General features: G+C 42.8%; 1 protein-coding gene across 1 annotated transcript in view; it reads left to right on the top strand.

Moving 5' to 3' along the window:
• The first annotated feature begins 1,968 nt into the window (after positions 1 to 1,968).
• Positions 1,969 to 27,887, top strand: part of DYNC1H1 (dynein cytoplasmic 1 heavy chain 1) — a 58,861-nt gene continuing 32,942 nt past the window's right edge. Inside the window, exons 1-28 of the mRNA XM_081867405.1 lie at positions 1,969 to 2,350; positions 8,262 to 8,349; positions 9,979 to 10,152; positions 10,562 to 10,817; positions 11,675 to 11,861; positions 12,005 to 12,276; positions 12,942 to 13,169; positions 13,515 to 14,591; positions 15,165 to 15,344; positions 16,480 to 16,629; positions 17,518 to 17,664; positions 17,793 to 17,933; positions 18,169 to 18,345; positions 18,684 to 18,794; positions 19,146 to 19,265; positions 19,687 to 19,926; positions 20,449 to 20,604; positions 20,767 to 20,880; positions 21,823 to 21,933; positions 22,027 to 22,236; positions 22,378 to 22,524; positions 23,123 to 23,289; positions 23,438 to 23,611; positions 25,134 to 25,299; positions 26,198 to 26,386; positions 26,491 to 26,685; positions 26,814 to 27,096; positions 27,502 to 27,602. Coding sequence (XP_081723531.1) covers positions 2,077 to 2,350; positions 8,262 to 8,349; positions 9,979 to 10,152; positions 10,562 to 10,817; positions 11,675 to 11,861; positions 12,005 to 12,276; positions 12,942 to 13,169; positions 13,515 to 14,591; positions 15,165 to 15,344; positions 16,480 to 16,629; positions 17,518 to 17,664; positions 17,793 to 17,933; positions 18,169 to 18,345; positions 18,684 to 18,794; positions 19,146 to 19,265; positions 19,687 to 19,926; positions 20,449 to 20,604; positions 20,767 to 20,880; positions 21,823 to 21,933; positions 22,027 to 22,236; positions 22,378 to 22,524; positions 23,123 to 23,289; positions 23,438 to 23,611; positions 25,134 to 25,299; positions 26,198 to 26,386; positions 26,491 to 26,685; positions 26,814 to 27,096; positions 27,502 to 27,602 — 5,835 coding nt within the window. The 5' untranslated portion in view covers positions 1,969 to 2,076. The remainder of the gene's footprint in view (positions 2,351 to 8,261; positions 8,350 to 9,978; positions 10,153 to 10,561; positions 10,818 to 11,674; positions 11,862 to 12,004; positions 12,277 to 12,941; positions 13,170 to 13,514; positions 14,592 to 15,164; positions 15,345 to 16,479; positions 16,630 to 17,517; positions 17,665 to 17,792; positions 17,934 to 18,168; positions 18,346 to 18,683; positions 18,795 to 19,145; positions 19,266 to 19,686; positions 19,927 to 20,448; positions 20,605 to 20,766; positions 20,881 to 21,822; positions 21,934 to 22,026; positions 22,237 to 22,377; positions 22,525 to 23,122; positions 23,290 to 23,437; positions 23,612 to 25,133; positions 25,300 to 26,197; positions 26,387 to 26,490; positions 26,686 to 26,813; positions 27,097 to 27,501; positions 27,603 to 27,887) is intronic.

The following is a 27,887-nucleotide window of genomic DNA, read 5'->3' as shown; positions in this document are numbered from 1 at the left end:
GATACTGGGCTATGGGTCACTGGCCTCATCCAACAGGGTCTTGTGATGTGGCTGCCCATCTTCTTCTGCTTGAAGACCTCCAGCAGGGGAGAGTCCGCTATCCCTGTATGGGCCAGGATGGGAACCAGTGGCCCTCCAGATGTTGCTGGACTATAACTCCCATCATCCCTGTCCACTGACCATACTGGCAGGGGTTGAATAGGGTCCAGAAACATCGCTGCTCTATGCAATCCAATCCATTGACTATCTGCTCATCTTCCAGAATGGTAAATCCTTTAGATCAGTTTCCCAAACTTGGTTCTCCAGCTGTTGGTTTTGTGTGTGTGTTTTGACTACAATTCCCATCATTCCTGACCACTGGTCCTGCTAAGCTAGGGATGGTGGGAGTATTAGTCCAAAAACAGTTGGAGTTTGGGAAATCATGCTCTCTGGGGCAAATCTCTGTCCCTCTAGTCTCTTACTCATAAGTAAGCCCCTCGTTACCCGTGCTTAAAGACTACAGCAAGCGGGCTGCCTCATCCTACACGTGTTTACCCAGAAATAATTCCCATATTGTTTCCTAGGCTTCTTTACCAGCCCGAGTCTGCTGAGAAGTACACTCATTGTGTCTAAGCCCCATGTGAGAAGTGTGGCTAAGATTGTACTCGTTTTGCCTACTCAGTTCAAGTGGGGCTTGGTGCAGAAGGCCGCAGCGTTAACTCCTTATCCGTAGCCGAAAATATCAGAAATGCATCACACACGGCGCGCTGCAATCCGGGGCGAAGCTCTGCAGCGCAACTCTCTGGCAGCAAGGAAGCAAGAGGCTGCGTAATGACAGCCTCAAAACTGCCTCTTCATTGCTCCGGCGGAAACAGTCGCAGTGCAATCTGGAACAAGTAGTTTTTCTCCTGCAGCCTTTGGCTTCGAAAAAAAGATTTCCTGAGAATAAGCAGGAAGGCGGGGTCACAAATCTGACATTTGCGCCCTATTGAGTTCTCCTTCCTGGAGAAAGAAACAGCCTGGGCGTTGCGTTTGCTTTACATTGTCTCTAGAAAACACACACACACACACACACACACACACACACTTTAATTATAACTGTGTAATTAATTTTATTCTGTCCTGTGTTTTTCATCTCTTGTACTGTAATGGCTTTGGCTAGACATTTTTTAAAAAAATAGTCCCATGTCTAAAGGATGCTTACATTTACATTTAAAACATCATCGTATTTGCTAGCTTACGAGAGTGGCAGAATTTAACAGCGCAATCCTGCAGATACCTACTCAAAAGCAAACCCCACTGAGCTCCTTTTGCAGAAAACCGGGACCTGAGGATTCCACTCTCATAAGTAGCTTTCTAATCGGGAAAACACGCATCGCATACTACACGCGTGCTTCCTTCGGTTGTGCCAAAAACTACATATGAAAATCCAAAAGAGACAAGTAATTTTTAAATATTGTTAATGCCCTTCCTCCCAAAGGAGCCCAGGAATGCAAGTAATGCTCAGGATTGAAACCTGAGGGTTTTCTCATATTACTGTTATCATAATTGTATATTTATTTATTTATACCCCACTTTCCCCCCTGACAGGGACTCCAAATGGCTTACGGGGGTGGGGAGAATAAGAGCAGCTTAAAAACACAGGGAAAACCCAATAATTAAAAAATAATAACATGGATAAGTTCAAACATATTTAATATATATGCTGATCATCACAATACTGTAAATCCAACTTGCATTCTAAGCAAATCAGAGCCCCACCGCCGGAAACGTGAACTACATTGCCCGCGTGATCCTCAGGAGGGGGGGAACGGGTGTCCCCTTTCAGATGCATGTCGGGACTTGTAGTCCATCCTACCCCAGACCCCCCTTCAGCTACAAGCCCGGGCGGTTTTCCCCGACTACGCTTCCCATCATCCTCCGGGGCGGCTCTGACGGCGGTGGTTAAAAGAGCGGCGGGGCGGGCGCGGCGGGCTCAGTACCGCTGAGCCGTAGAACTCAGCGGTCGCCGGGGGAGTTAGCTGCGTCTCGTCTCTAGCGGGGTTTTATCTATCGGCTTCGAGGGGTGGGGGAGAATCCCACGAACCCTCAGCAGCCATGTCCGACTCGGTAGGGGGAGGCGGCGGAGGAGGAGGAGGGGGAGAGGACGGCGGGCTGGAGGTGACCGGCTCGGCGGTGCAGAACGTGGCGGACGTGTCGGTGCTGCAGAAGCACCTGCGCAAGCTGGTGCCGCTGCTGCTGGAGGATGGCGGCGAGGCGCCGGCCGCGCTGGAGGCGGCGCTGGAGGAGAAAGGCGCCGTGGAGCAGATGCGCAAGTTCCTCTCCGACCCGCAGGTCCACGCCGTGCTGGTCGAGCGCTCCACCCTCAAGGGTGAGTCGGCAGCCCAGAGACACCCCAGTCCCACCAGCCCCGCCCGCCCGACCGCCTGGCTGGCTGGCTGCGTGTTTCAGGGCGGCGGCTTCCTCGCTCGCTCTCTGCGGGAGGCCTAGAGGTTTTCCCTTCCAGCTGGGGATAAACAAGGGAGGAGCAGCGGAGGGGAAGGAGGAGGATGGAGAGAGGGGTGGGGCCGCTGGGGAAGACGGAGGCAGCCGGCGCCGCCGCTCCCTCGGCTGTCAAAATGGCGCCGGCGCCGCCGCTTTGTCTTCTTCAGGCTGGCGGGCTGAGGGAGCCCGTCCTTCACCGCCTTTAATCTCCCCCCCCCCTTCGCCAGCACCAGGAATAAATCTCTCTTCCCGCACATCTGCCCTCTCCGTGGCCTGATCCGGCAGTCTCCTCATCAACGCATCTTCCTCTTCAACCAGGCCTTGGGCTGATGAACCATCACTTTCAATGTGGGAGGGGAGCGGGGGTTGGTTGTTAGTTGGGTTTGTTACAGTTTTCGTCGTGGGTTGTATTTTATGGTCTTGTTCTGTATTGTTTATTTTTTTTATGCTGCGAACCTCTCCAGGATCTTCGGGTGACAGGCAATAGGTGGATCTAATAAAGAATAATGATATATCTTATCTAGATCTGCGTGAGTAAAGCCTTTTTTGCAAGTCAATACAGTGACGCTCAATGCCACAAATCAAATAGTTCAAGTCAGGCCATACCTGCCTGTGTGGAGCTTGCACAGATAGGAAGCCGCCTCACACCATTTCAAATTATTACTGTTTAATGTGGGTGCACTGGCGTTATCTTTCCTCGTTCTTCTCAACACACACACACACACACACACACCTGCCAACTGAAGTGGAGGTTTCGTGCATCTGGGCTCTAATCCATGCTATCACCTCGCACCATAAAAGAATGAAATATTTAGGATGCAGCGAGGCTTGTTTTTGCTGCAACGTGCTGGACAAAGCCACCGCTCTGGAAATTGTCACATGCCTCTTTGTTGTCCAGACAGGCAGATGATCTTTGGGGATTCAGGCAGAGTGAGGCCTTTCCACATGTAAAATGAGCATGATCGCTGGCTGGGTTAATAGTCCAAGGTACAGCACACAGTAATGCTCTGCTTGCGTGAGAGGAATTCCCAGTGTGGGATTGACTTCTTCTGAGCACTGTGATGCAGAGTACGCTGAAGGTGGATAGTAGGGTTGCCAAGTCGCCAGGAAGACAAACCGCCATCTGGTTGGCTTCTATGCCTTTGACAACAGCTTGGTGTGCCAGAATCAGTAGGTGAAGCTTTTCCTGGCATGGAGATAAACAGGGTTGCTGTTTCTTGCCTGATGTTAAAATTGACAACCCTGAGTTCAAGGGCAAAATGACAAGTGTTCCACTTTCACAGGGTTGTTAGGTTATCTATATTGGCACAGTACAGTATTTTCTAATCCAGTTTCACCTCATCAGGAACTAGATTCCATGCATTGCTTGGGGTTGGACTAGGTGACCCTTGGGCTTCCTTCCTACTAGTCTTAGAAACTCAGATATATAAGCAAAATTGCACCTTAAACCTAGGTCTCCAGAACCTAGGTCTCCAGAACGGAATGTGTATGTGCCTTTTCATTTCTATACTGCTTTATATTTTAAAGAAAAAATCTGAGTGGTTTACAGCACATTAAAACATCAAATAAAACAATCCAGAATAAAACACATTCCAAGTTTGAAGGATAATATTTCAGATCCTTCTCTTAAGTGACATTTTGTTTTCCCCATATTTATTTACCTACTTATTTTATATACTGTAGCTGCCCCATAGCAGAAGAACTCTGGGAAGCCAGTGTGGTGTATGTTCAGAGTGTCTGACTAGGACCTGGGAATAAGGGTTCATGAAGCTCATTTCTTGACCTTGGGCCTGTCACAGCTTCTTAACCTACGTCACAGGGTCATTGTAGGGATTAACTGAGGAGGGGATAAATCATGTACTCCTTGGATAAAAAGATGGGCTGTAAATATAATAAACTCTTCTTGCATGCTTAAGAAAGCTGCAGCATCCAGCCAGATGAAGATGTCAGTTGCCAACCTGGCATCCAGAGATATCCATGTGGTCAAAATTGGACCCACTAGCAAAACGCGCCTGGCACCTGGGGAATTTCTAACACTGCTTCCAACTCTACAGTTGCAGAACTGCATTAAGAATGACAAATGGTGACATTCTGGTTCACCTCGTCTTATCTCCAATTGTCCTTTGGCAGAACTGAACAACATGGATACCACACTCTTTTGGCTTATAGGTTGTCAACTAGAAGGGCAGACCAGTACCTGGGGATTGTTGGGTGGCCTTTAATTGTATATCCCATGCTTCCATGTATGGGAGGATTAGCCTATTTGCTTCCACTCACATCTTCCCTAGTTCCGTACAGATTGGGCAAGTAGTAAGCACAGGATCATTCTAGTCTTCAACCCCTTCCTCTCTTGGTCAGCAAACACCATAAGTCTCATTGTGGAGAAAAATATGTGTTGCGTGCCAGATCTTCTATGTATGTCTTTGTAGGAACTTGAGGTATAATGCCATAAGGAAGTACCGGTATATCTGTTCTTGCATGCAGTTTCCACTTATATGGGGGCCATGTATTTCTAAATTCATTTGTTGAAGGCATTTTTATGACATGGAAGAAGGGCCTAAGAGGATGATCTCGGGGTCTAGGTAGGTTCATATGGAGAGAGGTGGTCCTTGAGGTACTGCAGTCCTGAGTTGTTTATATAGCAAGGGAAGCATGGTACTTTCTGGGTAAGCCATCATTCTAGACAGTTGGTGGACTTTTTATATCAATCATGCTATCAGTCATAGCCTGCCAATGGTCAGGATCTGCAATGATGACAGTTGTGGTCCAACAACATCTGAAAGGCCACAGGTTTGTTATGTACACAGTGGTTCTCAAGATGCAATGTCAGTAATCCCAGCACTCCAGCTACTGTAATTGCATCTCCTCTGCCATTCTCCAAGCTGGCTGGGGTATATGAATGTGTGTGGGTTGTTGTTTTTAAGTCATGCTGATAAGATTACAGATGGCTCTCAGTTTATATTGGGATTACATTCCAGGGATAGTGCCTAACACCAAAATTGCATATAGCTGGGTTCAATTGCAGGTGGGATTGTTAGTCTTTTTTCCTCTGATGTCCGTCCCCTTTTTATTTTCTAATTTTACCAAGTGCATAAAGTTAAATGTGCATAAGTTGCAAGTTACCTGCACTGTAGTCAGCAGTATATCACAGTCCAAAAGGAAAAAGTCTCTACATAAGTTACAGTGGTAACGTGTTGATTGGCTACTAATGTATGTTTGGCCTTTGGAAAGCTTTTAGTGAATTATTGAGATTGTGCATCAGCTTAAGTTTGGCCTTTTTGGAAAGCTTTTACTATCAGCTACTGTAGATAGTAACTATAATCTTCTGCAAGAATTTGCTGTTGGTAAGCACCCTGCCCCCACTTTTCGAGCATTGTTAATCCCTCCCCAGGAAGTTCTTCCCATTTTCCAAACATTAACTCTGTTGGCAGGATTTCTCTGTGCCCAGGTGTCACCTCAGAAAGATAGCCTGGCCTGCTTGCTGAGTTCTGCTGGCTGCTTAGATAAACAAGAGAACTTTCATAAAGGACTGAGCTATGTAAATTTAAACATAAAAAGTATAATATTTGTTTTAGATAGACTACAACTAGAGAGCTTATTGGGATAGCTAACATCGTGCCTTCCAGATGTTTGAGACTGAAGCACCTATCAGCCCTAGTCAGCATGGCCCATGATAGATGATGGGAATTGGAGTCTGAAAGTGCACCATGTTCGCTACCCCTGGCATAGATTTTTTTTTTAAGTCCCTGAGCAATAATAGTTATTCCAGGCTAGGGTTGCCATATTTCAAAAAGTAAAAACCTGGTTACCCTGCAGATTTTCGATTGACTTGCCTAAGATCCAGGACAATGTGCCGCCTTTCGGAAATTCCCCCCAGATATCAATTCCACCTTTGAAATCCTGGTGATGTCTGAGAAAATCCAGACTTATGGTTGCCATATTCTAGGCCCTAGCATAACTTTCTCTGTGATTCATGAGCAGATTTAATGAGTGTAAACATACCAATTGTAATTCCATGACTAAATCATAGTCCTGGAATAGTTCTAATGATTCCCCCCCCCCCTGTGAACTATTAAAGTTTTTTGTGGGTGATTGCCTACTAAGTCATATACAAATTTAATAATAAATAAATAGACCATTAAGTTTATTGATTTCAATGGGTCTACTCGTAAGCATGAATTAATTGGTTGTCTCCCTGTATCTTTTTGATAGGCAATGTGCCTGAAGAGTTTGGGTTTTAGTGCAGATAGTGTAGCAGTTGCTAATGCAATGTTAAATATAAACCAAAGAGAGCTCTATGAGTCTTACTGGAGCCCTGCTCAGTGTAGTTGTTAATGTTGATTCGTTACATCATTGCCATTTGCTCCTGAAAAACTTGCAGGCTTAAACAGTGGCTTATTGTTGAGATAAATGCTTCCATCTTCTCGAGATCCGAACTGTAAGGTCATTTGAATGTTGCGCTCCTGTGTATGAGTGCACATAGATCTGTACACATAAAATGTAACTCTTCCTTGACACAATTTTTGTATGAGCTTTTCACTTCCGTTGCGGGAGGCACTACACTGTTGTTGCAAAACTTTTAAATGTTGCGTGTGGGTGACTTTTTGAAAAAACAGTAATATTTTTACAACGTGAAGGAGGTAGATACTCCCACATATTCCTGCATATTCTTTCTCTCTCATCTAAAGAAGTCTTTGAAATAGGATAGTTTTGAGGCTGAAAACAAATAACGTGTCTGTTGGAGAAATCTATATTTTGTGTCCTAAAGACACTCTTCTGGAATCAGTGTTGTACAGTTTAAGCCACATATTGATGTCTTGATTGATTCAAACCTATTCATCAAATTGAATGGCAGCTATGGTGAAATGTATCTCTATTAAACCTTTTACTTTTTATATTAATTGCAAAGCAAACCCTGATGCTTTTGCATAAGAATTGGAGAAAAGGACACATGCTTGCAGAATCTTACATTTTGGCAGCATTTGCTACAGTATAGTTTCTCCTGGAAAAGGGCTATGACTTGAGAAGTACCAAGGTTGCTGCTGTTTCTAATCAAGCTTTGTGGAAATTGATGCTTATTGAAAGTACATAGCGCAAAGGTTTCACAGTTTTGACAGCAACTTTATAATGAAAAAATAGTGCTTTTTTTGGCTGATATTATAAGGAATGCATACAGTTCTCTTTATTACAGGGTTCTTTCCTGATAAGATCTATTCTTTGCCCAGTACACTTTCTCTTAATGTTCTCCTGTTTGGGTGTGCCTCTTAGTTGGAAGAATTGCTGTGCTGCATTGCAGTGGTTTCATTGCTGTAGTGTTGGCTGCTAAAGCAGTGACATCATCCTCTGAATTGTCGGTTATTAACAGGGCTCTTCCCTTTTTATCTTGGTTCTTCTGCTATTTTTATATATAATATATATCTTAAATTCAATCTGTTTGAGGAAGCTGCTTTTAAATAAATCTGATTTCCTCTCAATTTGAGAAGAACTGGATTTTGTTGAGAAGCCGGAGTAGGCTAACATACAATAAAGGGACAGAGAGAGGTTTTTGTGCAATAAAGTTAATGCTAATGAATTCCTCTAGCTTCAGAGTCTTGCATTTGAGGGATACAAGACTGCAGCCCTGTACCTGGAAGCAAGCCTTAAAGCGAGACTTAATTTGAGCAGATATGTTTAAGATTGTGTTGTGTGTCTAAATATTTAGGCATTCTAACTTGAATGTAAAGTTCTGAACATGTGGCTCATAAAGGAAATGAGGGGAGAGGACATAAAAATAATAAAAGTTTCTTAATTCTTTACAGAGGATGTTGGTGATGAAGGAGAGGAAGAGAAGGAATTTATTTCCTATGGCATAAGTACTGACATTCATTATGGGATGAAGTCAAACAGGTGAGTCGAATCTGTGTCTCTTCTGACAATAAACAAACAAGCTGTTCACTTGATGCAGTTGTGGGGCTGAAGAGGAATTCTGAGATTTAGGAAAAAGCTCTTATCGGTAGGAAATTCTCACCTGGGCCAATGTTAGTTGGGCAGGAAGAGATGAATGAGAGCCATGCCCACTGACTGATAGAGGCCTTTCGTATTACTGCAGAATGTCTCTGCCATCTTCTCCTGCTGTTCCTGCCAGCTCCACCAATTTTCTATGCTCACATAATGTAGAAATGTTGTTCCTTCTTTCTAACTGGGAAGTGCAAAATGAAGGAGAGAGCGAGAGCTATGCTTTCTGCCTGAGTGCCTCTTTCTCCCTTGTGATCCCAACTGTGACAAAAAAACCACCAAAAAAACCAAGGCAGATATTTAAAAGGGGGTGGGGTCCATAACAACAACAAGAAAAAACAAAAACAATTTTATTATTTATAAGCCACCCATCTGACTGGGTTGCCCCAGCCACTCTGGTCAGTTCCCAACAAAATATTAAAAACACAGTACAGTGGTGCCTCGCAAGACGAAATTAATCCGTTCCGCGAGTCTCTTCGTCTTGTGGTTTTTTCGTCTTGCGAAGCACGGCTATTAGTGGCTTAGCGGCTATTAACGGCTTAGCGGCTTTAAGAAAAAGGAAACAAACTCGCAAGAACTCGCAAGACGTTTCGTCTTGCGAAGCAAGCCCATAGGGAAATTCGTCTTGCGGAACGACTCAAAAAACGGAAAACTCTTTCGTCTAGCGAGTTTTTCGTCTTGTGAGGCATTCGTCTTGTGGGGCACCACTGTAAAACATCAAACATTATAAACTTCCCTATAAGCTTCTAAAGAGAAGAGGTTAGTAATTTCCATGAGTGTGCATACAATATTTTTTCCTGAATTCCCCATCCCACCCCGGAAATTTGGTTCACACCAAATTCTGGACCCAGCCTCTGGTTGGCATTTCACTTCTGAGCATAAACCCATGGTCTTAACTCTGGAAAGACAACCTGGGGACATCTGATTTTCTGCCTGGGGAGTGCCTTCTGACAGCAGAGGCAGTCATAAGCAAGGCTTACTCATGAGTAGAACTACAAACAGGAAGAACCTTAGCTAGCTGTTTACTGTAGAGCCCAAGCAGATGATCTTGCAGATTGATCTGTGAACTGCATATCTGCAAACAGAAGAAAGCAAGTACATGGCGAAGGGGGAACAGAAAGGCAAAGCTTCTTTCCTCCTTTCTTAGAAAAGAACTTCCAGCTGCAAATATAGCTGATGCTACAAGACAGAATTAAACCATGTCCCTGACTCTTCACTCGCTTAGCTCCTGTGAGACCCCATTCACATTGCATCCTCATTCTGCATACAGGGGCATAGAGTCTGGGTAGGCAAGATTTTACCCACGTAAAATACCATACTCCTTCAATCCTAATCATTGAAACTTTTCTTTCTTTTAAAATGTTAGGAAAACTTTAAATATCTGGAACTTCAAGTCTAGAAATAAGACTCTCCCTAAAGAGGTTAATGGTCATTAAACCACAGTTACCTTGTGAACCCCAAAATACATATGTTCTCAGGTTAAATTGAATAGGTACTTAATATTATTTCTTTGGTTTACAGTTTGGCATTCATTAAACGAGCACCAGTAATTGATGCGGACAAGCCTGTGTCCTCACAGCTCAGGGTGCTTACCCTCAGTGAAGACTCCCCGTATGAAACTCTGCATTCCTTCATCAGCAACGCTGTGGCTCCCTTCTTTAAGTCCTACATCAGAGAGTCTGGCAAAGCAGACAGGTAACTACTTTCGTTCGTGTAATTTCTAGCCGTTGTGTATGTGAAGGAATAAAAGATGTGCAAGGGAAAGAAGATATAACTGGAAAGTAGATGGTGGTCAAGATCCTAAGAGCTTTGTGTGTATCTTGAAGCTCATGTTTGTGTGGATTAGGGCTTCCCCAAGCTTTTCTTCTGACTGCAACCAAAGATCCCCAGAGGTTAGGGAGCAGCTTGCCAAACAACATGGGTAGTGTTGAACGACGTTAAATTGAACCTCATTGGCTAACCCTTAGCCTCACGTGCTAGCTTAAGAAATTTGAAAAATGGAAATATATGTCTTTATCGGGTGGGGAGGGCAGCTGCATGGACATTCATTGTACGTGAGACTGTGTGGTGGATTTTCCTTTGGCTCACTTCCGTGTTCCCTCAGGGATGGCGATAAAATGGCTCCCTCCGTTGAGAAAAAAATTGCGGAACTCGAAATGGGACTTCTTCATCTGCAGCAGAACATTGAAATCCCAGAGATTAGTTTGCCAATTCATCCAATCATTACCAATGTTGCTAAGCAGTGCTATGAGCGTGGAGAAAAGCCAAAGGTTACTGATTTTGGTGATAAAGTTGAAGACCCAACTTTTCTCAACCAGCTGCAGTCTGGAGTTAACCGGTGGATTAGAGAAATCCAAAAGGTAAATTCGAAAAAGAAGTTTAGTGTTCAAGGGATGTTCAGTTTCCCTCTTTAGTTCGTTGTTGGATACCTTCCCAGTTGCATATTGTTAAAGTGGAGGATGAAATCTTCAGTGTGTAATCTGGAGCATATTTGGAATTGCATGTTCTTAATTTTAAAATAAGAAGCAGTTACACATTTTACTTCCCTGTACCCTTCCATTAACTATTTTATGTGTAGCAATGTACATTATTTAGCAGTTTTATTTTTTTAAATAAACCCTTCCATCTACTTTGAGATAATCCATCTGAAGCTGATGGGAGATAATGTCTATACAGTGGTACCTCGGGTTACATACGCTTCAGGTTACAGACTCCGCTAACCCAGAAATAGTGCTTCAGGATAAGAACAGAAATTGTGCTCCAGCGTTGCAGTGGCAACAGGAGGCCCCATTAGCTAAAGTGGTGCTTCAGGTTAAGAACAGTTTCAGGTTAAGAACAGACCTCCGGAACGAATTAAGTACTAAACCCGAGGTACCAGTGTATAACCAAATCGTCTTACAGTTTACTTAGAAGCAAGTCCTTCCACTGTGTACATTGAGACTCCTTAATATTTAGGATTGCAGCTGTACTGTTGGAATCAGGTTTTCATTTGCAGCTGAGTCCTTTTCTGTACATAGCTAGGACTATGCTCAGTTCCAGTCAGGCAACATCTTTTTTTTGCTCTGCCCTCTGTTTACATAGCCAAGTAGTTAGAACAAAGCAGGATGGAAATGTGGTTCAGCAGGCAGTATGATCATATGGTTATGCCTTCAGTTGCTTTGACTCCACCATTTGTTGAACAGTAGGAGCCTCATCACCCTCTTTACCAATTTTCAAGGTGACCAAACTAGATCGGGACCCTGCATCAGGCACTGCTTTGCAAGAAATCAGCTTTTGGCTAAACCTGGAACGTGCTCTATACCGTATTCAGGAGAAGCGTGAAAGCCCTGAAGTCCTCTTAACTTTAGATATCTTGAAGCACGGCAAACGCTTTCATGCTACTGTCAGCTTTGATACAGACACAGGTAAGAGCTTATGGAAGCTGTCCAGAAACACAATTTTTGCAGGGCACTAACTGTTGTAGCACATTTACATTAACACGAGCCAAGTGATTAAATGCTTTTAAATGTTTGAAAACGTGAAATCGGCTTTCTCTTGTACCATCTAGGTCTAAAACAGGCATTGGAGACAGTAAATGACTACAATCCATTGATGAAAGACTTCCCTCTAAATGATTTGCTGTCTGCTACTGAACTGGATAAAATAAGGCAGGCATTGGTTGCAATATTCACCCACCTGAGAAAAATCAGAAATACAAAGTATCCTATTCAACGAGCGCTGCGCCTGGTGGAGGCCATTTCAAGAGACCTGAGTTCTCAGCTACTCAAAGTGTTGGGGACACGGAAATTGATGCATGTTGCCTATGAAGAATTTGAGAAGGCAAGTCTTGCATTTAGATCCTTATGGGATCAGTGGGGGGTGGGAACTTGAGCTAAACTTTTGGAAAGAATTACAGCCACATTGCACTCCTCCTTGCTAACTGAAGCCTTAGCATTGGAATAGGTAGTAAAAGGTAGAGATGTGTGATGACACTACCTTACAATTCTTTTTTAAACAACCTTTGGCCCTGTATACCTGAAGGAGCGTCTTCACCATCATCATTCAGCCCGGACACTGAGATTAAGCACTGAGAGCCTTCTGGCAGTTCCTTCACTGCGAGAAGTGATGTTACTTGGTAGTGGTGCATGCCCTGTGGAATGCCCTCCCATCAGATGTCAAGGAAATAAACATTTGACTTATAAAAGACATTTGAAGACAGCCCTGTTTAGGGAAGTATTTAATGTTTGGTGTTTTATCATGTTTTAATAATCTGTTGGGAGCCGCCCACAGTGGTTGCGGCAACCCAGTCAGATGGGCGGATGTTGTTGGTCATAATACCAAAGTCATTGTTTGGTGCAATATAGCTTTTCTACTCTTTCATAATCTACCAGTCCATCCTCCCTGCAAATAAAGATCTATCATCACATCCTTAGTGAATGCATACAATATGCAGAATTTGTGTGATGAAGCATGGTGTTCAGTGACGGTGTTCAACTTTCTTTCAGGTCATGGTTGCATGCTTTGAGGTCTTCCAGACCTGGGACGATGAATATGAGAAACTGCAAGTCCTACTGAGAGACATTGTGAAAAGAAAGAGGGAAGAGAATCTGAAGATGGTGTGGCGCATCAATCCTGCTCACAGAAAGCTCCAGGCTCGTCTTGATCAGATGCGGAAGTTTCGACGCCAACACGAACAACTGAGAGCAGTTATCGTGAGAGTTTTAAGACCACAGGTAAGTACAACGGCTGGTGCCTTTTTTTAGAGACTTGGGTTGTGATTTGTTAGAATGGAACTAGTCTATTCGAAGTAGGAACTTACTCTTGTCTTGACCCAGACCACTTTCTACGAAGCAAGCTGCCCTTCATTTGGGAGGAACGGTTTAAATCCATTTCCAAAGGAATTGCTTCAATGCAAGAGAGCTCCCCCTACTGGTTCCTAGGATAAATGCTAAAACGGAAAGCTTGATAGTCATTGGATAGCTGCTGGGTATTGAACCTTTGTTAGGGGAAGAGGCCATGTTGCGGTGTGTTCTTGGTAGTGTGATTACTACTGCTGTTGCTTAATGGTATCTTTTTAGGTGACTGCAGTACCCCAGCAAAATCAGGGAGAGGTACCTGAGCCACAGGATATGAAAGTAGCAGAAGTGCTGTTTGACGCTGCTGATGCCAACGCGATTGAAGAAGTAAACCTTGCTTATGAGAACGTTAAAGAAGTCGATGGCTTAGATGTTTCCAAAGAAGGCACAGAGGCCTGGGAAGCTGCAATGAAACGTTACGATGAAAGAATCGATAGAGTTGAGACCCGCATTACTGCTCGCCTAAGAGACCAGCTGGGCACAGCAAAGAATGCCAATGAAATGTTCAGGATCTTCTCCAGGTTCAATGCTCTGTTTGTCAGGCCCCACATCAGAGGTGCCATCCGTGAATACCAAACACAGCTGATTCAGCGTGTGAAAGATGACATAGAGTCGCTTCATGACAAATTCAAAGTGCAGTATCCACAGAGTCAGGCTTGCAAAATGAGTCATGTTAGAGACTTGCCTCCAGTATCGGGGTCTATAATCTGGGCAAAACAGATTGACAGGCAGCTGACAGCCTACATGAAGCGTGTTGAAGATGTCCTTGGGAAGGGTTGGGAGAACCATGTAGAGGGCCAAAAACTGAAGCAGGATGGAGATAGCTTCCGTATGAAGCTCAACACCCAAGAAATATTTGATGATTGGGCCAGGAAGGTTCAGCAGCGTAACCTTGGTGTCTCCGGCCGCATTTTCACCATCGAAAGCACTCGTGTCCGAGGCCGAACAGGGAATGTCCTCAAACTGAAGGTCAATTTCCTCCCAGAAATAATCACCCTGTCGAAAGAAGTCCGCAACCTTAAGTGGCTAGGGTTCCGGGTTCCTCTCGCAATAGTCAACAAAGCTCACCAAGCAAATCAGCTCTATCCTTTTGCGATTTCTCTGATTGAAAGCGTCCGTACATACGAACGGACCTGTGAAAAGGTGGAAGAACGGAACACCATTTCCCTCTTGGTTGCTGGACTAAAGAAGGAAGTGCAGGCTTTGATTGGGGAAGGAATTGCTCTAGTGTGGGAATCGTACAAACTGGACCCATATGTCCAACGGCTGGCAGAGACAGTCTTCAACTTCCAGGAAAAGGTTAAATTTCTTTTAAGTTTATTATTGGGATTTGGGTTTTTTGCAGTGCATGATTTATCAATAATGTATTGCTTCAATAAAGAAACCTTGGAGAAATTGCCATTCAGCTGTTCAGTAGCCATAATGCCAACACTCTAAAGCTAACCTGGCAAGAAAGCCTCATGCAACAATGGATTTTGATACAGCCTTTTTATAAAATATTTCTGTCAACTAGAAGTAAGGCAGCATTGACTCTATATAACAGGTTATAGTATTTTTTGTCAAAACCTTATTAGTACAGTATTACATACCAGACAGGATGTCAGTCTAGTTAGTGAAATCAATACTTGAAAATGCAGTTTTTATTTGCATTGTATTCAAATGCAGTGATCCTGAGAGTAAATAACAACTTACCACTGCTAATAAGCATGCACTTGTTTGTCTAAATTCTGAATCCACTGGGAGTAATGATATTATTAGACTTACATGTTGGAAAGGCAACTTAGACATTTGTTAATGGGTGGCTTTATAGAGAACAAGCATTTTGCATACTGAAACTGAACTTTAAAGACTGTTTTCATTTCTGCCTTTTAGGTGGATGACTTGCTTATCATTGAAGAGAAAATAGACCTGGAAGTCAGATCCTTGGAAACTTGCATGTATGATCACAAAACCTTCTCTGAAATTTTAAATAGAGTTCAAAAAGCTGTGGATGATTTGAATCTTCATTCATATTCCAATTTACCCATCTGGGTTAATAAATTGGATATGGAGGTAAGCTTTGCAAGTGGTTACCGGGACAAGATAGCTGTATTTCTTAATAAGTTTAATTTTAAAGTTATCTAGTTTGAACACGAGAGATTTTGAGTTAAAAGCCTGCTGGAAGTTAACAGTTTCCGAATATAGCCCATCATCTTTCACGGGATGCAGAGTCCAGCTGCAAGGCTACAAATGTATGTGATACTAAAACAATGGGCTCAGCAGTAATGCCCAGCATTCTTCTGCATTATTGTTGCTGTTAATTAAATTTGTATACCACTCTTCATCCAAATATCTCCAGGCAGTTGACAGCCTTGTATGAAAGTATGTTGACAGCTGGTGCCTAAAAGGTATAAGAGCCAATGACAGCTGTACAGGCAACTCCCCATTTACGTGTGTTCCAAGGCATACATGACCATCCACACACGCATCACCGCAATCCCAGAAGTGGCAAAAAGGAGGGGGGAAACAGCCCTAAAATCATGAAAATTGTATCTAGCAATCCCACGAGCCTTTGCACTGACCTTTGAGGCCTGTGGAGAGTTGGGAGTTTAAGTAAGGAGTTTTGGAGGCAGCAGTTGTGGAGTTTGGCGCATTTTTGGTTTTTAAAAGGTATCCAGATGTTTAGAGGATGTTTGCAGGCTTGTTCCCAATATACACGATTTCAATTAAATGCATGGTACCTTGGGACGTAACCCACCACATAAATTAGGAGTTGCCTATATTTCAGAGAGGGAGTTCCATAACTGGGGTGTTGCCACTGAGAAAGCCCTGCTTTGCAGTACCACATAATGAACTGCTGACAGCTGAGGTACCACAGGGAGTGCCTCCTCTCCCACCAACCACAGATCTCAGTACATAGGTGGGGCTGTGTGGGAGGAGTCACTCACAGGTACAAAGGTCCCAAGTTGTATAGTCAATCACACACTCTTCCAGCTAACCTAATTCAGCCAAGAAGGACAAGTGTCTAGAGGACATGTTTTCAGTCCATATCCTCAGTACCAGTCCATATCCTCAGGTCTCAAAGGGGCTAATAAGAAAGGATGCTGTTAAGAAAAATCTTTCCGTGGATGTTTAGTAGCATGTGCTAACTTCAGGTCTGCTGCGTTTCTTGCAGTACTTCAGTTTTGTTAATGCAATTGCTTCCTAGATCGAGAGAATACTGGGAGTTCGTCTGCAGGCTGGGCTGAGAGCATGGACTCAAGTACTACTTGGTCAAGCGGATGACAAAGCAGAAGTTGATATGGACACAGATGCTCCACAAGTCAGCCATAAGCCAGGTGGAGAGCCAAAGATCAAAGTACGTGGTGTGATCTTCACCTTGAATTGAATCCATAGAGTCTTGCAAGCTGGAAGTAATGCATGCAAAATCTCAAACTAGAAAAAATGTGTATTGAAATGATGCAGTATAACTTAAGTCTCATCCTGTGTTTACACAGTTCTAGTAAATCTGATGATCTTGCACAAAATTTGGCATCCAGAGAATCCATAATTTGGCTGAATGAAGTTCCCAGCTCTTATGATCACAGAAATAATGCTTATATTATGAGCATTTATTTAAAGGCTTGGAGTTGCAGGGAACCGGAATGTATTGAGCTCTTTCATACTAATCATTGGCCAGCCTCCGCCATTCTTTTCCATGGCCGCCTCTTTTTAATCCTGTTCAATTCCCTGCGTCTTGTGGGGAGTAGTTATTTGTTCTATTGTAACAGGATGTATTGCATTCATCAACCTTTGCAATAACTGTTACTGAATCAAATGACAAATATATGTGCTGCTGAAGACACCATGCTTGGAAATAAATAAAAACATTTTTTTTTAAAGTATTTCAGAGACAAAGGGTACAGCTCTGTGTCAGGGAGCTTTCATTCTAAAATTTGACAGTTTAAGAGATCATGGAGGAGTGGATATAGGATTACATATATGTGCTTAGCCTTGACGGTGAAGATTAAGGGTTAAGCTAAAGGCTTTACAGGAGAGGTGGTTTTTTGGAAACTCTGAACAGAATACATAACTTCATCTAGTGCAGTTTATATTTGTGCTATAATGCACAGATACAAAGATAACTTTCCAACTTAATACCACCGTCAAATTTGGGGTAATGCTACCAGACTAATGATAATTTAATGCATTTTGTTATTACTTCCTCCAGTAAACCAAAACTGAACATGGCTTTATATTCCTGCAGAATGTTGTTCATGAACTGCGGATAACCAACCAGGTAATCTACCTGAATCCACCCATTGAAGACTGTAGATACAAACTGTTCCAAGAACTGTTTGCTTGGAAGATGGTAATACTGTCGCTACCTAGAATCCAAAGTCAGAGATATCAGGTAAGAATAAAGAAATACTACTTTTGAATCTCAAGAATCTTGATTTATCCTAAATCTTTTTTTTTTATGTTTTCAAAGCTCTCATTGCTTTTAAATCAAAATGTGGTACATCTTCTGTGTTTTGTTAGGTGGGTGTGCACTATGAATTATCAGAAGAGGAAAAATTCTACCGTAATGCCCTGACACGGATGCCAGATGGCCCTTCGGCACTTGAAGAGTCTTACTCTGCAGTCATGGGGATTGTAACAGAAGTTGAACAGTACGTGAAGGTAAGAGAACATGTTATGTTTCCTATTCCAGAGTTATTACGTAACATTATTCCATGTGACAGTGTCTTAATCAAGAATATGGAATGATGAGTTATTTAACATTTGTTTAAAGTACGGAGTTTACAGTTTTAGTTACCAGTTCATAAACCCGAGAATTGGATATATCTAATAGCTTACAAATCCTTAAAATGAAAAATTGAGGTATTTCTTTTGTGGGTGCACACTCGATCTACAGGTTTGGCTCCAGTATCAATGTTTATGGGATATGCAAGCTGAGAATATCTACAACCGCCTTGGAGAAGACTTAAATAAGTGGCAAGCACTCTTGGTTCAGATAAGAAAAGCCAGGGGAACCTTTGACAATGCTGAAACCAGGAAGGAATTTGGGCCTGTTATCATCGACTATGGAAAGGTAAACACCCTGAAGGAAAATAGATCTGATAGTAGAATTATAGAATCATAGAATTGTGGAGTTGGAAGGAAGCCCAAGGATCATCTAGTCCAACCCCCTGCGATGCGGGAATAATGTAGTAGATATCTCCTGCATTAATTTTCATTAAATGGTATCAAAGAACAGACCACAAGTAGGAGGGGTGGGGGGATGAGTAACATCAGTAAATAAACTTAGTTGATCTCTAAGGTGCTACTGGACAATTTTTTAATTTATTTCTACAGTATATAAGAAACACAAGTTTGCAAATTATAAGATAGATGGCATAGAGTAAAATTACCACTGTTTTAATTGTATAGGTGCAATCGAAGGTGAACTTGAAGTATGATTCCTGGCATAAGGAAGTGCTCAGCAAATTTGGTCAAATGCTGGGCCAAAACATGACAGAGTTCCATTCTCAAATTTCCAAGGTAAGTTTGCCAAAATTCGTCCCACTGAAAATACCAAAGCAGAAATTTTTGCCAAAGGTGCCCCTAACCATAGATAGCAACACTTGCTTCTCTTCTCTCAATATGGGATGAAGGAGATTGTTCCATGTCAAAGCTTTCTTTCTTTGTTAATCTTAGAGGGGGAAAACCGTATGCGTAATAGTGGGATGTCTGAAGAACTGTGAGTGCCTGTACTATGCCTGTATTAAACTAATTGGGTGTGATTGGCACCTCCATAGAGGCTTTACTTGTCTTTCGAACAGGGCATCTAAAACTTACTCCCTTTCCTTTATGAGAGCGTTTTTTTAAAATTTCCTTTTTCCCATTTCTTAGTCACGGCAAGAGCTGGAGCAGCACTCAGTGGACACAGCCAGCACATCCGATGCCGTGACGTTCATCACATACGTGCAGTCACTGAAACGCAAAATCAAACAATTTGAGAAACAAGTTGAGGTAAGCTTTCTACGACACGTTTCTGCAATCAGTTTCAACAGGGAAAGCTTTACCACTCTTCATCCAAATATCTCCAGGCAGTTCACAGCCTTGCATGAAAGTATGTTGACAGCTGGTGCCTAAAAGCTATAAGAGCCAATGACAGCTGTACAGGCAACTCCCCATTTACATGTGTTCCAAGGCATACATGACCATCCACACACACATCACCACAATCTTTATTACAAGAAGATATGTGATCAAAGCCTGTACCAAATAAAACATTGCTGTACATATCTCCTGTTCAGGGGATACATCAAAATAAAATAACCTTTAAAGTTTTTTTTTAAAAAACCTACATGGTGACGAGTTTCAGTGTAACGGTAGCATCTGAACTTGACACTTTTTGGTAGAATCGTAACTTATTTTTTGGTGCCTATAGCTCTACCGTAATGGCCAGCGTTTGCTTGAGAAGCAGAGGTTCCAATTTCCTTCATCCTGGTTGTACATTGATAACATTGAAGGAGAATGGGGTGCTTTCAATGACATCATGCGTCGAAAGGATTCTGCCATTCAGCAGCAAGTAGCAAACCTGCAGATGAAAATCGTTCAGGAAGATCGAGCTGTGGAGACTCGTACAGTTGACTTACTGACAGACTGGGAGAAAACAAAGCCTGTAACTGTAAGTTGTCTTCAGTGCTCTGGCATTTTGAGCCTTGAGTCATCATTCCTTTGACACCTATGATCTCCTTTAGCCAAAACATGCATTTAGTAGTGCACTTAGCACTTAACAGCATGATCACCATACAAATATTATCCTGCCTTAAGTCAGGCTGAGACCCACCAATTGAAGACCAATGATCTAAATTATGTTTCCGTTACGAATGTTTGTAATTGTGCCTAGCTGTCTCATTCACTAACAAACCCCAATGATACTTGGGACTAACCGACTCAACACGACCTTGAGAACTGGAATTTGGTGCTTTTATATTCCTTGACATCCAACTTAATGGGAAGTCTGAAAACGGGGTGCTTGTACCTCTCTTCTGCAAAACTGGGATATGCTAGATTTCAAAATAGCTTAAGGTAGTCGTACACCATCAATAAAAGTGAAATTTGGTACACGTAGTCAAAAGTTCCACCTTAAATAACAGTGAATTCCACTATGCCTAGTCTGATAATAGTATTTCACTTCTTTCTTCAGGGCAACCTGCGCCCAGAGGAAGCTCTCCAAGCCCTTACCATCTACGAAGGAAAGTTTGGGAGGTTGAAGGATGACCGTGAGAAATGTGCAAAGGCCAAGGAAGCTCTGGAACTCACAGATACAGGACTTCTCAGTGGTAGCGAAGAACGTGTTCAGGTATGAAAACCTAGTAGCAAGGCGTATAAATTTCAGCTGCTGTATTCCGTAGAAAGACCTTTCCAGCTACGCTGATCAAAACCTACTAGAATTATTTGTCATATCCTGCTTTCCACCCCCCTCTAAAATTACCAATGTTTCGAACCATCTCTTGTCTCGTAGGTTGCTTTAGAAGAGCTCCAAGACCTTAAAGGAGTCTGGTCTGAGCTTTCCAAGGTCTGGGAACAGATTGATCAAATGAAGGAGCAACCCTGGGTTTCAGTACAACCTCGCAAGGTACTTCAGCTGTATATATGTAAAGAACTTGAGGACCATAGCAAGAGAAATTGCAAATCTATCCTCTTCAAACTGTGTAAAACAGAAGCTAAATTGTTCTGCCGTATAGTCAGCGTTGACATGGTTTGGCACATATTTAATAGCACTGATTAAACCTACGTCCCATGGACCTCAATCTTGTCCCATAGCATCCTGACCATCTCTGCACATCTCTGAACTAACTTGGGCGTAGGAAGCTAACCTGTCAGTAAGGCAGAGAGACCAACCTACCAATGGCTACCACTGCAGGCTTCAACATTGGCTTCTTTACCTCTCTATTTAAATTAGCAGTGCAGCTCGTCGGCATTTGTAATCAAGGGGGAAGAATTTGGGGTGCAGAGAAGGATGGTGAGGATGTTGGATGACAGGGAGATTTAGGTTTGTAAGATGGGTGGGGGTATCTGCTATGACATTTGGAAGTCTTTGGAGGACTTTGGGGAGTTGCAGAGGGATGCTCAGCAAAGGAAAAGCTGAAATTATGTTGAGAACCGCCCTGACATCTATGGATAAAGGGTGGTATACACATTTGATTAATAATATAAAAATGGGGGCATGGTGGTACTGGTATGGAATTTGGGCAGGCAAGATGCATGAAAGTAGCACATTGGGACCAGGTGGCAAAGGATATTTTAGAAGAACATATAGAATGAGTTTGTGAGGCTAGTCTTTTTTAGGGAGTCTTTGGGTGACTTGATAAAGAGCATAAAGAACAGCTTAAGGGTAGGCATGCAGATGGGCTCTTGCCTTGTCAGAAAGGAGAACAAGATAATAACTTGGTCAGTGTTCCTGGCAAACAGGACTACTTGGGTGAGCCGTCCGTTAATAAAGATGAGAAATGGGTAATACTCAGCAATTTGCGCAGTTTGTTAACTTATTAAAAGTTGCTCCCTATCTTCCTTATAGCTTCGACAAAGTCTAGATGGCTTACTCAACCAGCTGAAAAATTTCCCTGCTCGCTTACGGCAATATGCATCCTATGAATATGTGCAGAGGCTCCTGAAAGGTTACATGAAGGTAAGCTTGCTTGTGAAAGACCTCTGGATAGAACATGGTGCTGATGCCTAACAAGACAAGTTTACACCTTTCCTTCATTTCCAACCCCCTCAGATAAACATGTTGGTGATAGAGTTGAAGTCGGAGGCTCTTAAAGATCGCCATTGGAAGCAACTGATGAAGAGGCTGCACGTGAATTGGGTGGTTTCCGAACTAACCCTGGGGCAGATCTGGGATGTTGATTTGCAGAAGAATGAACTGATTGTGAAAGATGTGCTACTTGTAGCACAGGGAGAGATGGCACTGGAAGAATTCTTGAAGCAGGTAGCTATTGGCTTTTAATAAATACTTTTTGTTCTCTGGCTCTTCTTCATTTGTTGGGCTATTTTTAAAGAAAAGCAGCCTTGGCCTGCCTGATTTTTTACCTTTAATCCTAAACATCACTGTACATTGTTTTCTGTAAAGATACGAGAAGTGTGGAACACCTATGAGCTGGATTTGGTTAACTACCAGAACAAATGTCGTTTGATTCGTGGTTGGGATGACCTTTTCAACAAAGTCAAAGAGCACATCAACAGTGTTTCTGCAATGAAGCTATCGCCATACTACAAGGTAGAACCCAGAATGTATCTTTTCATTTCTGTCTCTTAATGTATTCAGGAATGTTAATGCATATGCTTCAGTTTGCACCCTTTTGTATAGCTATGACTAACTAGCAAGCACTGAATACAATTATATGAGCACTGAATACAATTATATGAGCTCCCTTACAATCCAGCCTGCTTGGATTAGGATCATCTTGGTCCTAATTTCCCTAGAACTGCATTTAGTTGGCACTGGGCAGAGGGAGTTTTCGGTGTCTCGTGCCCAGGCTTTTGAACCCTCTCCCAACAGAGGCTCATCTCAGCCATTCTTAAATGCCCTTATGCTGGGTTGATTTAAAACCTTCCATTTTAGGAAGGCTTTTGAGCCATAAGTGTTGTTTGAGCTTTTGCTGATCAGTTTGTTGTTCTGGTTTTTTATTCTTAGTGTACTTTTTTGATTATGCAATTTGTACATTTATTGTTAGATACTTTAAGCCCTTATTGAGGAAAATGTTATAAATTTTCTTTAATATAGATAACACAGCTTAAATATAGTTGCATTGTGCTTTATTTACAATAAATGTGTAACTCGGTTACATAAATTAAAGCCATTTATTGATCTGTAGGTGTTTGAAGAAGATGCCCTAAGCTGGGAGGACAAACTGAATCGTATCATGGCACTTTTTGATGTCTGGATAGATGTCCAGAGGCGCTGGGTTTACCTGGAAGGTATCTTCACTGGGAGCGCTGATATCAAGCACCTGTTGCCTGTTGAAACGCAGAGATTCCAAAGGTAATGTTTTGTTGTTGAAGGTAAATGTGAATGCAGGAATCTCTGTAACTTCTTATTTCACCCAGGAGGCTTTTATGTATCCCTCCTTTGAGACATTGACTGGTGGTGGTTCTGTTTTGATTCAGTGCTCTCTCTTCTTACTTCACAGCATCAGTACAGAGTTTCTGGCCCTCATGAAAAAGGTGTCCAAATCTCCCCTGGTCATGGATGTTCTGAATATTCAGGGTGTACAGAGATCACTGGAAAGATTAGCAGACTTGCTTGGGAAGATCCAGAAAGCTTTGGGAGAATATCTGGAGAGAGAGAGAGCTTCTTTCCCTCGGTAAAGAATTGATATTTCACTGCATTAGTTTTGTTCTATAAGCAAACTCTGGCATTAATACATTGTCCCCCATGCTTTATGTTACCTTATCATCCCCATGTTCTAATCTTGTGTTTGACCAAAAAAATTAAACCACCTGTGCAGATTTTGGCTTGGAAATATTTGGATTGGGGACAAGCTTTTAAAAGAGAGTGAACGTTGCATTAAGATATAGCTAGAGTTACGTAAATGCCTTCAGTTACAGATAGGTAGCCGTGTTGGTCTGCCATAGTCAAAACAAAACAAATTCCTTCCAGTAGCACCTTAAAGACCAACTAAGTCAGTTCTTGGTATGAGCTTTCGTGTGCATGCACACTTCTTCAGATACACACTGAAGATACACACTGTGTATCTGAAGAAGTGTGCATGCACACGAAAGCTCATACCAAGAACTGACTTAGTTGGTCTTTAAGGTGCTACTGGAAGGAATTTGTTTTGTTTTGTAAATGCCTTCAGTGTATTATAATGCACTTCATCTGAAGATCGCAGGGCAGTTTACGATTTAAAAACACAAAAATATATACCTTAATAACTAACAAAAACAATACCCCCCTAGTAGTATTATTTATTAAATTTCATTTGGGAGCCTTGGATTGAGAAGTTTTGTGGCTTGACACAATAATGTATAGTAACTGGATTCAGTAATTTGCGGTCTGGGCTTCCCATGTTGTCTTAAACCGAAACTAATTACCTACCTACTAACGGCAAATGTGAATATGTAAATACAATAAACAGTGCTGTCAGCTTTATTATTTTATGTTCGAATGACTTCAACCTGGCTCTTCAACCAAGAAGAGTGGCTTACAAACATCAGTAGTAAGATGGAGCCCTGGTCTTAAGACTACAACCTAAATGTGTGACACCCAAAAAATACTGGGAGGGAGGCAGGAAAAAAGTAAACCCAGGCACTAGCTCTCCACAGTCAGAGGCAGTGATGCTTCAGAATGCCAGTCACTGAAAACCACAAGAGGGAAGAGTGCTCTTGTGCTCAGACTCTGCTTGAGGGTTTCCCATAGACAGCTGGGTGGCCACTGAGAGCAGAATGCTGGACTAGATGGACCATTGGCCTGATCCTCTTCTGTTAGTCAACAAAGATGTTTGATCAAGTGGAATGGAAAGAATTGAAGGGGTTGGAGGAGCAAAAGGTTGCTGGTTTCAGCTGAGCTGGAGAAGTGGCCCCTTCTCCCTTCCTCTGCTGCATCCCGATGGAGTGGGAGCTCCCAGGTAACCGTTGTGGGAGGGAGAAGCCTGATAGAACTGGCTTCTCAGCATAGCTGATGGCTGCCCTGTTTCCCTTCACGCCCTCTACTTCAGCCTAATGGAACAGCTCCAGTCAGCTGACAAAACGTAGACTTCTGTTGCTTCACTTGACAGTCCACATAGAAAAATCCTGGGTTTATTGAAGGTACTAGGTGCTTGTCACTTTGCATTTCGCCGTATCCCTTTTTTGTCCATTAAAATGGCAAGCTTTCTTTTTTTTTAGGTTCTACTTTGTTGGCGATGAAGACTTGCTCGAAATCATAGGGAACAGCAAGAACGTAGCTAAACTGCAGAAGCACTTCAAGAAGATGTTTGCTGGAGTGTCGAGCATCATCCTTAACGAGGACAGCTCCATTGTTCTGGGAATATCTTCACGCGAGGGAGAGGAGGTACAGTGAAGGGATACCTCACTCTTTAAAACAGGTGGGGAACCTCCGAACAACCAGGCCATCAGGAGCAAGCTACGCCCACCTGCCCTACACCTGACAACAGGTGAAGGGCATGTAAAGGCAGGGCTTGGCAGGATCCACCAATTGGCTTACCAAGAGCCTAAGCATCAGCTGGTTGTTAGGCACTTGGAAAGTGCTCTTCAAGGGGCTTCCTTTGGAAAGAACAAAAGGCTCTGTTCTTACAAGTACTTATTTTTTCCAAAGGTCAGCAGGTTTGGAGTTACTGTATATCAGCTGATAGGTGGTAACTCCAAACCATTTGAATCAACTGTGTGTTCAAGTGTCCCGTAGGAAGCTTGGTCACACAACCAGTCCCTGCAGAAAGAAGGTTTAAAACAAGTTACTTCTTGTCAGCTGAATTCTAAGTCTCTGGTGCTTCAAAGCACCACACAGGGCTATTTGCAAGCTCTGCACGTCGCTGTGAAGTCCTCACATGTGGCAGATCTTCTCTCTCCCTGCAATGAATTTGACAAATGTGCAGACTGTTACATCTGGCTTGAGAGCCAGTGTGGTGTAGTGGTTAAGAGTGGTAGTCTCGTAATCTGGGAAACCGGGTTCGCGTCTCCCCTCCTCCACTTGCAGCTGCTGGGTGACCTTGGGCCAGTCATACTTCTCTGAAGTCTCTCAGCCTTACTCACCTCACAGAGTGTTTGTTGTTGGGGAGGAAGGGAAAGGAGAATGTTAGCCACTTTGAGACTCCTTAAAGGGAGTGAAAGGCGGGATATCAAATCCAGACTCCTCTTCTTCCTTTTCATCTGGCCCACCAGCTAGAAAGATTCCTCATCCTAGCTTTTATGAAAAGAAAAACACACTTAAACTTGATTTTTTCCCCCTTCAGGTGTTGTTCAAAACTCCCGTTTCAATCACGGAGCATCCCAAGATCAACGAGTGGCTCACACTTGTTGAGAAAGAAATGAGAGTCACACTTGCCAAGCTGCTTGCCGAGTCTGTCACGGAAGTTGAAATCTTTGGCAAAGCAACCTCTATTGATCCAGCTACCTACATCTCCTGGATTGACAAATACCAGGTATAGGTTCTCTTCAGCCTTCAGTAAAATGCATTGTGCTTTTTGGGGAAGGAAAGGGAAAGATCTGGCAAAAGCCAATGCCTATTTTTGTTTTAATGCTCTAGGCCCAGCTTGTTGTCCTGTCAGCCCAGATTGCCTGGTCAGAAAACGTGGAGTCTGCTTTGAGTGGCATGGGCGGTGGCGGTGACAGCAGCCCTCTGCAGTCTGTGCTGACCAATGTTGAGGTCACCCTGAATGTGCTTGCAGACTCTGTGCTGATGGAGCAGCCACCTCTCCGCAGAAGGAAGTTGGAACACCTGGTAAGCCGCAGCCTTCGTTGTGCTCTCTAGACGTCCCATCTCCAATTGCTTTTAAACATGATGATGTTTCATGAAATAGTTGTTTTGATACTTTGCATTCTGAATTTCACCTTTTCTTTTTTCAAAAGATCACTGAGCTGGTCCACCAAAGGGATGTCACACGATCACTGATTAAAAGCAGAATTGACAACTCCAAATCCTTCGATTGGCTGAGCCAGATGAGGTTCTACTTTGACCCGAAACAGACAGACGTGTTGCAGCAACTGTCCATTCAGATGGCCAATGCCAAGTTCAACTATGGCTTTGAATACCTTGGCGTTCAGGATAAACTGGTGCAGACTCCTCTTACTGATCGATGCTACCTGACAATGACCCAAGCTTTGGAAGCCAGGCTGGGAGGTTCTCCATTTGGTAGGTTACTGTTTTCTGTATGCCCATTTCTCCAAAACTTTCTTAACGCTGGAAACAAAAAATTGTGTGTTCAGGTAGCAAAGCAATTTTAATAGCTGCACAGATAATTTAGTCTTATCTAAAAGGATCTCGGGGTTTGCTTTGAGACATATAATACAGCAGTCTTGCTGAAACTAAACACATCTACTTAATTACTGGATAGAAGATCCCCTGCGAGTCCTTTGTACAATGCCTTAGGGTTCTAGTTTGGTATCGAACTGGAATTCGAATTGCATCCTCCAAAGACTGAGGGTTATAAGAAAATTGTATGGCTATAAAGTGGTAACAATTGTTGGGCATGGCTATTATTTGGAAGTGATGGTTAAGGTGACATGAAACATGTCTCTTTTTTTATTTAATGGACAGGGCCTGCTGGAACCGGTAAAACAGAATCCGTTAAGGCTCTTGGTCACCAGCTTGGACGCTTTGTTCTCGTGTTCAACTGCGATGAAACATTTGACTTCCAGGTATGGTGGTTTCAACTATCATTATGCTACCTTGGAATACTGATCATAAATTCTGCAAGTTTCAAGTGTCTGTGTCTCCCGTACAGGGAAGCTATAGCTGGTTTCATTGGGCAGTCCCGTATTCTGAAGCAAGAGAAGGAGCACTTCTATGATTCTGTGTCTGTAAAAAAGATTGGTACCATAGGATGCCCTGCCCAATAATAGCAATTTCTGCCTCTCTAAAACTTAAGGGAAAATCCAGCCCCGTTTTACAACTGCTTAGTCTACTATTCTGCCATATAATAC

This window comes from Podarcis erhardii (assembly GCF_964252035.2).
Source record: "Podarcis erhardii genome assembly, chromosome: 1".
In the NCBI taxonomy this organism is placed as follows: Eukaryota; Metazoa; Chordata; class Lepidosauria; order Squamata; family Lacertidae; genus Podarcis; species Podarcis erhardii.
This window is presented reverse-complemented; position numbering and strand designations above follow the sequence as displayed.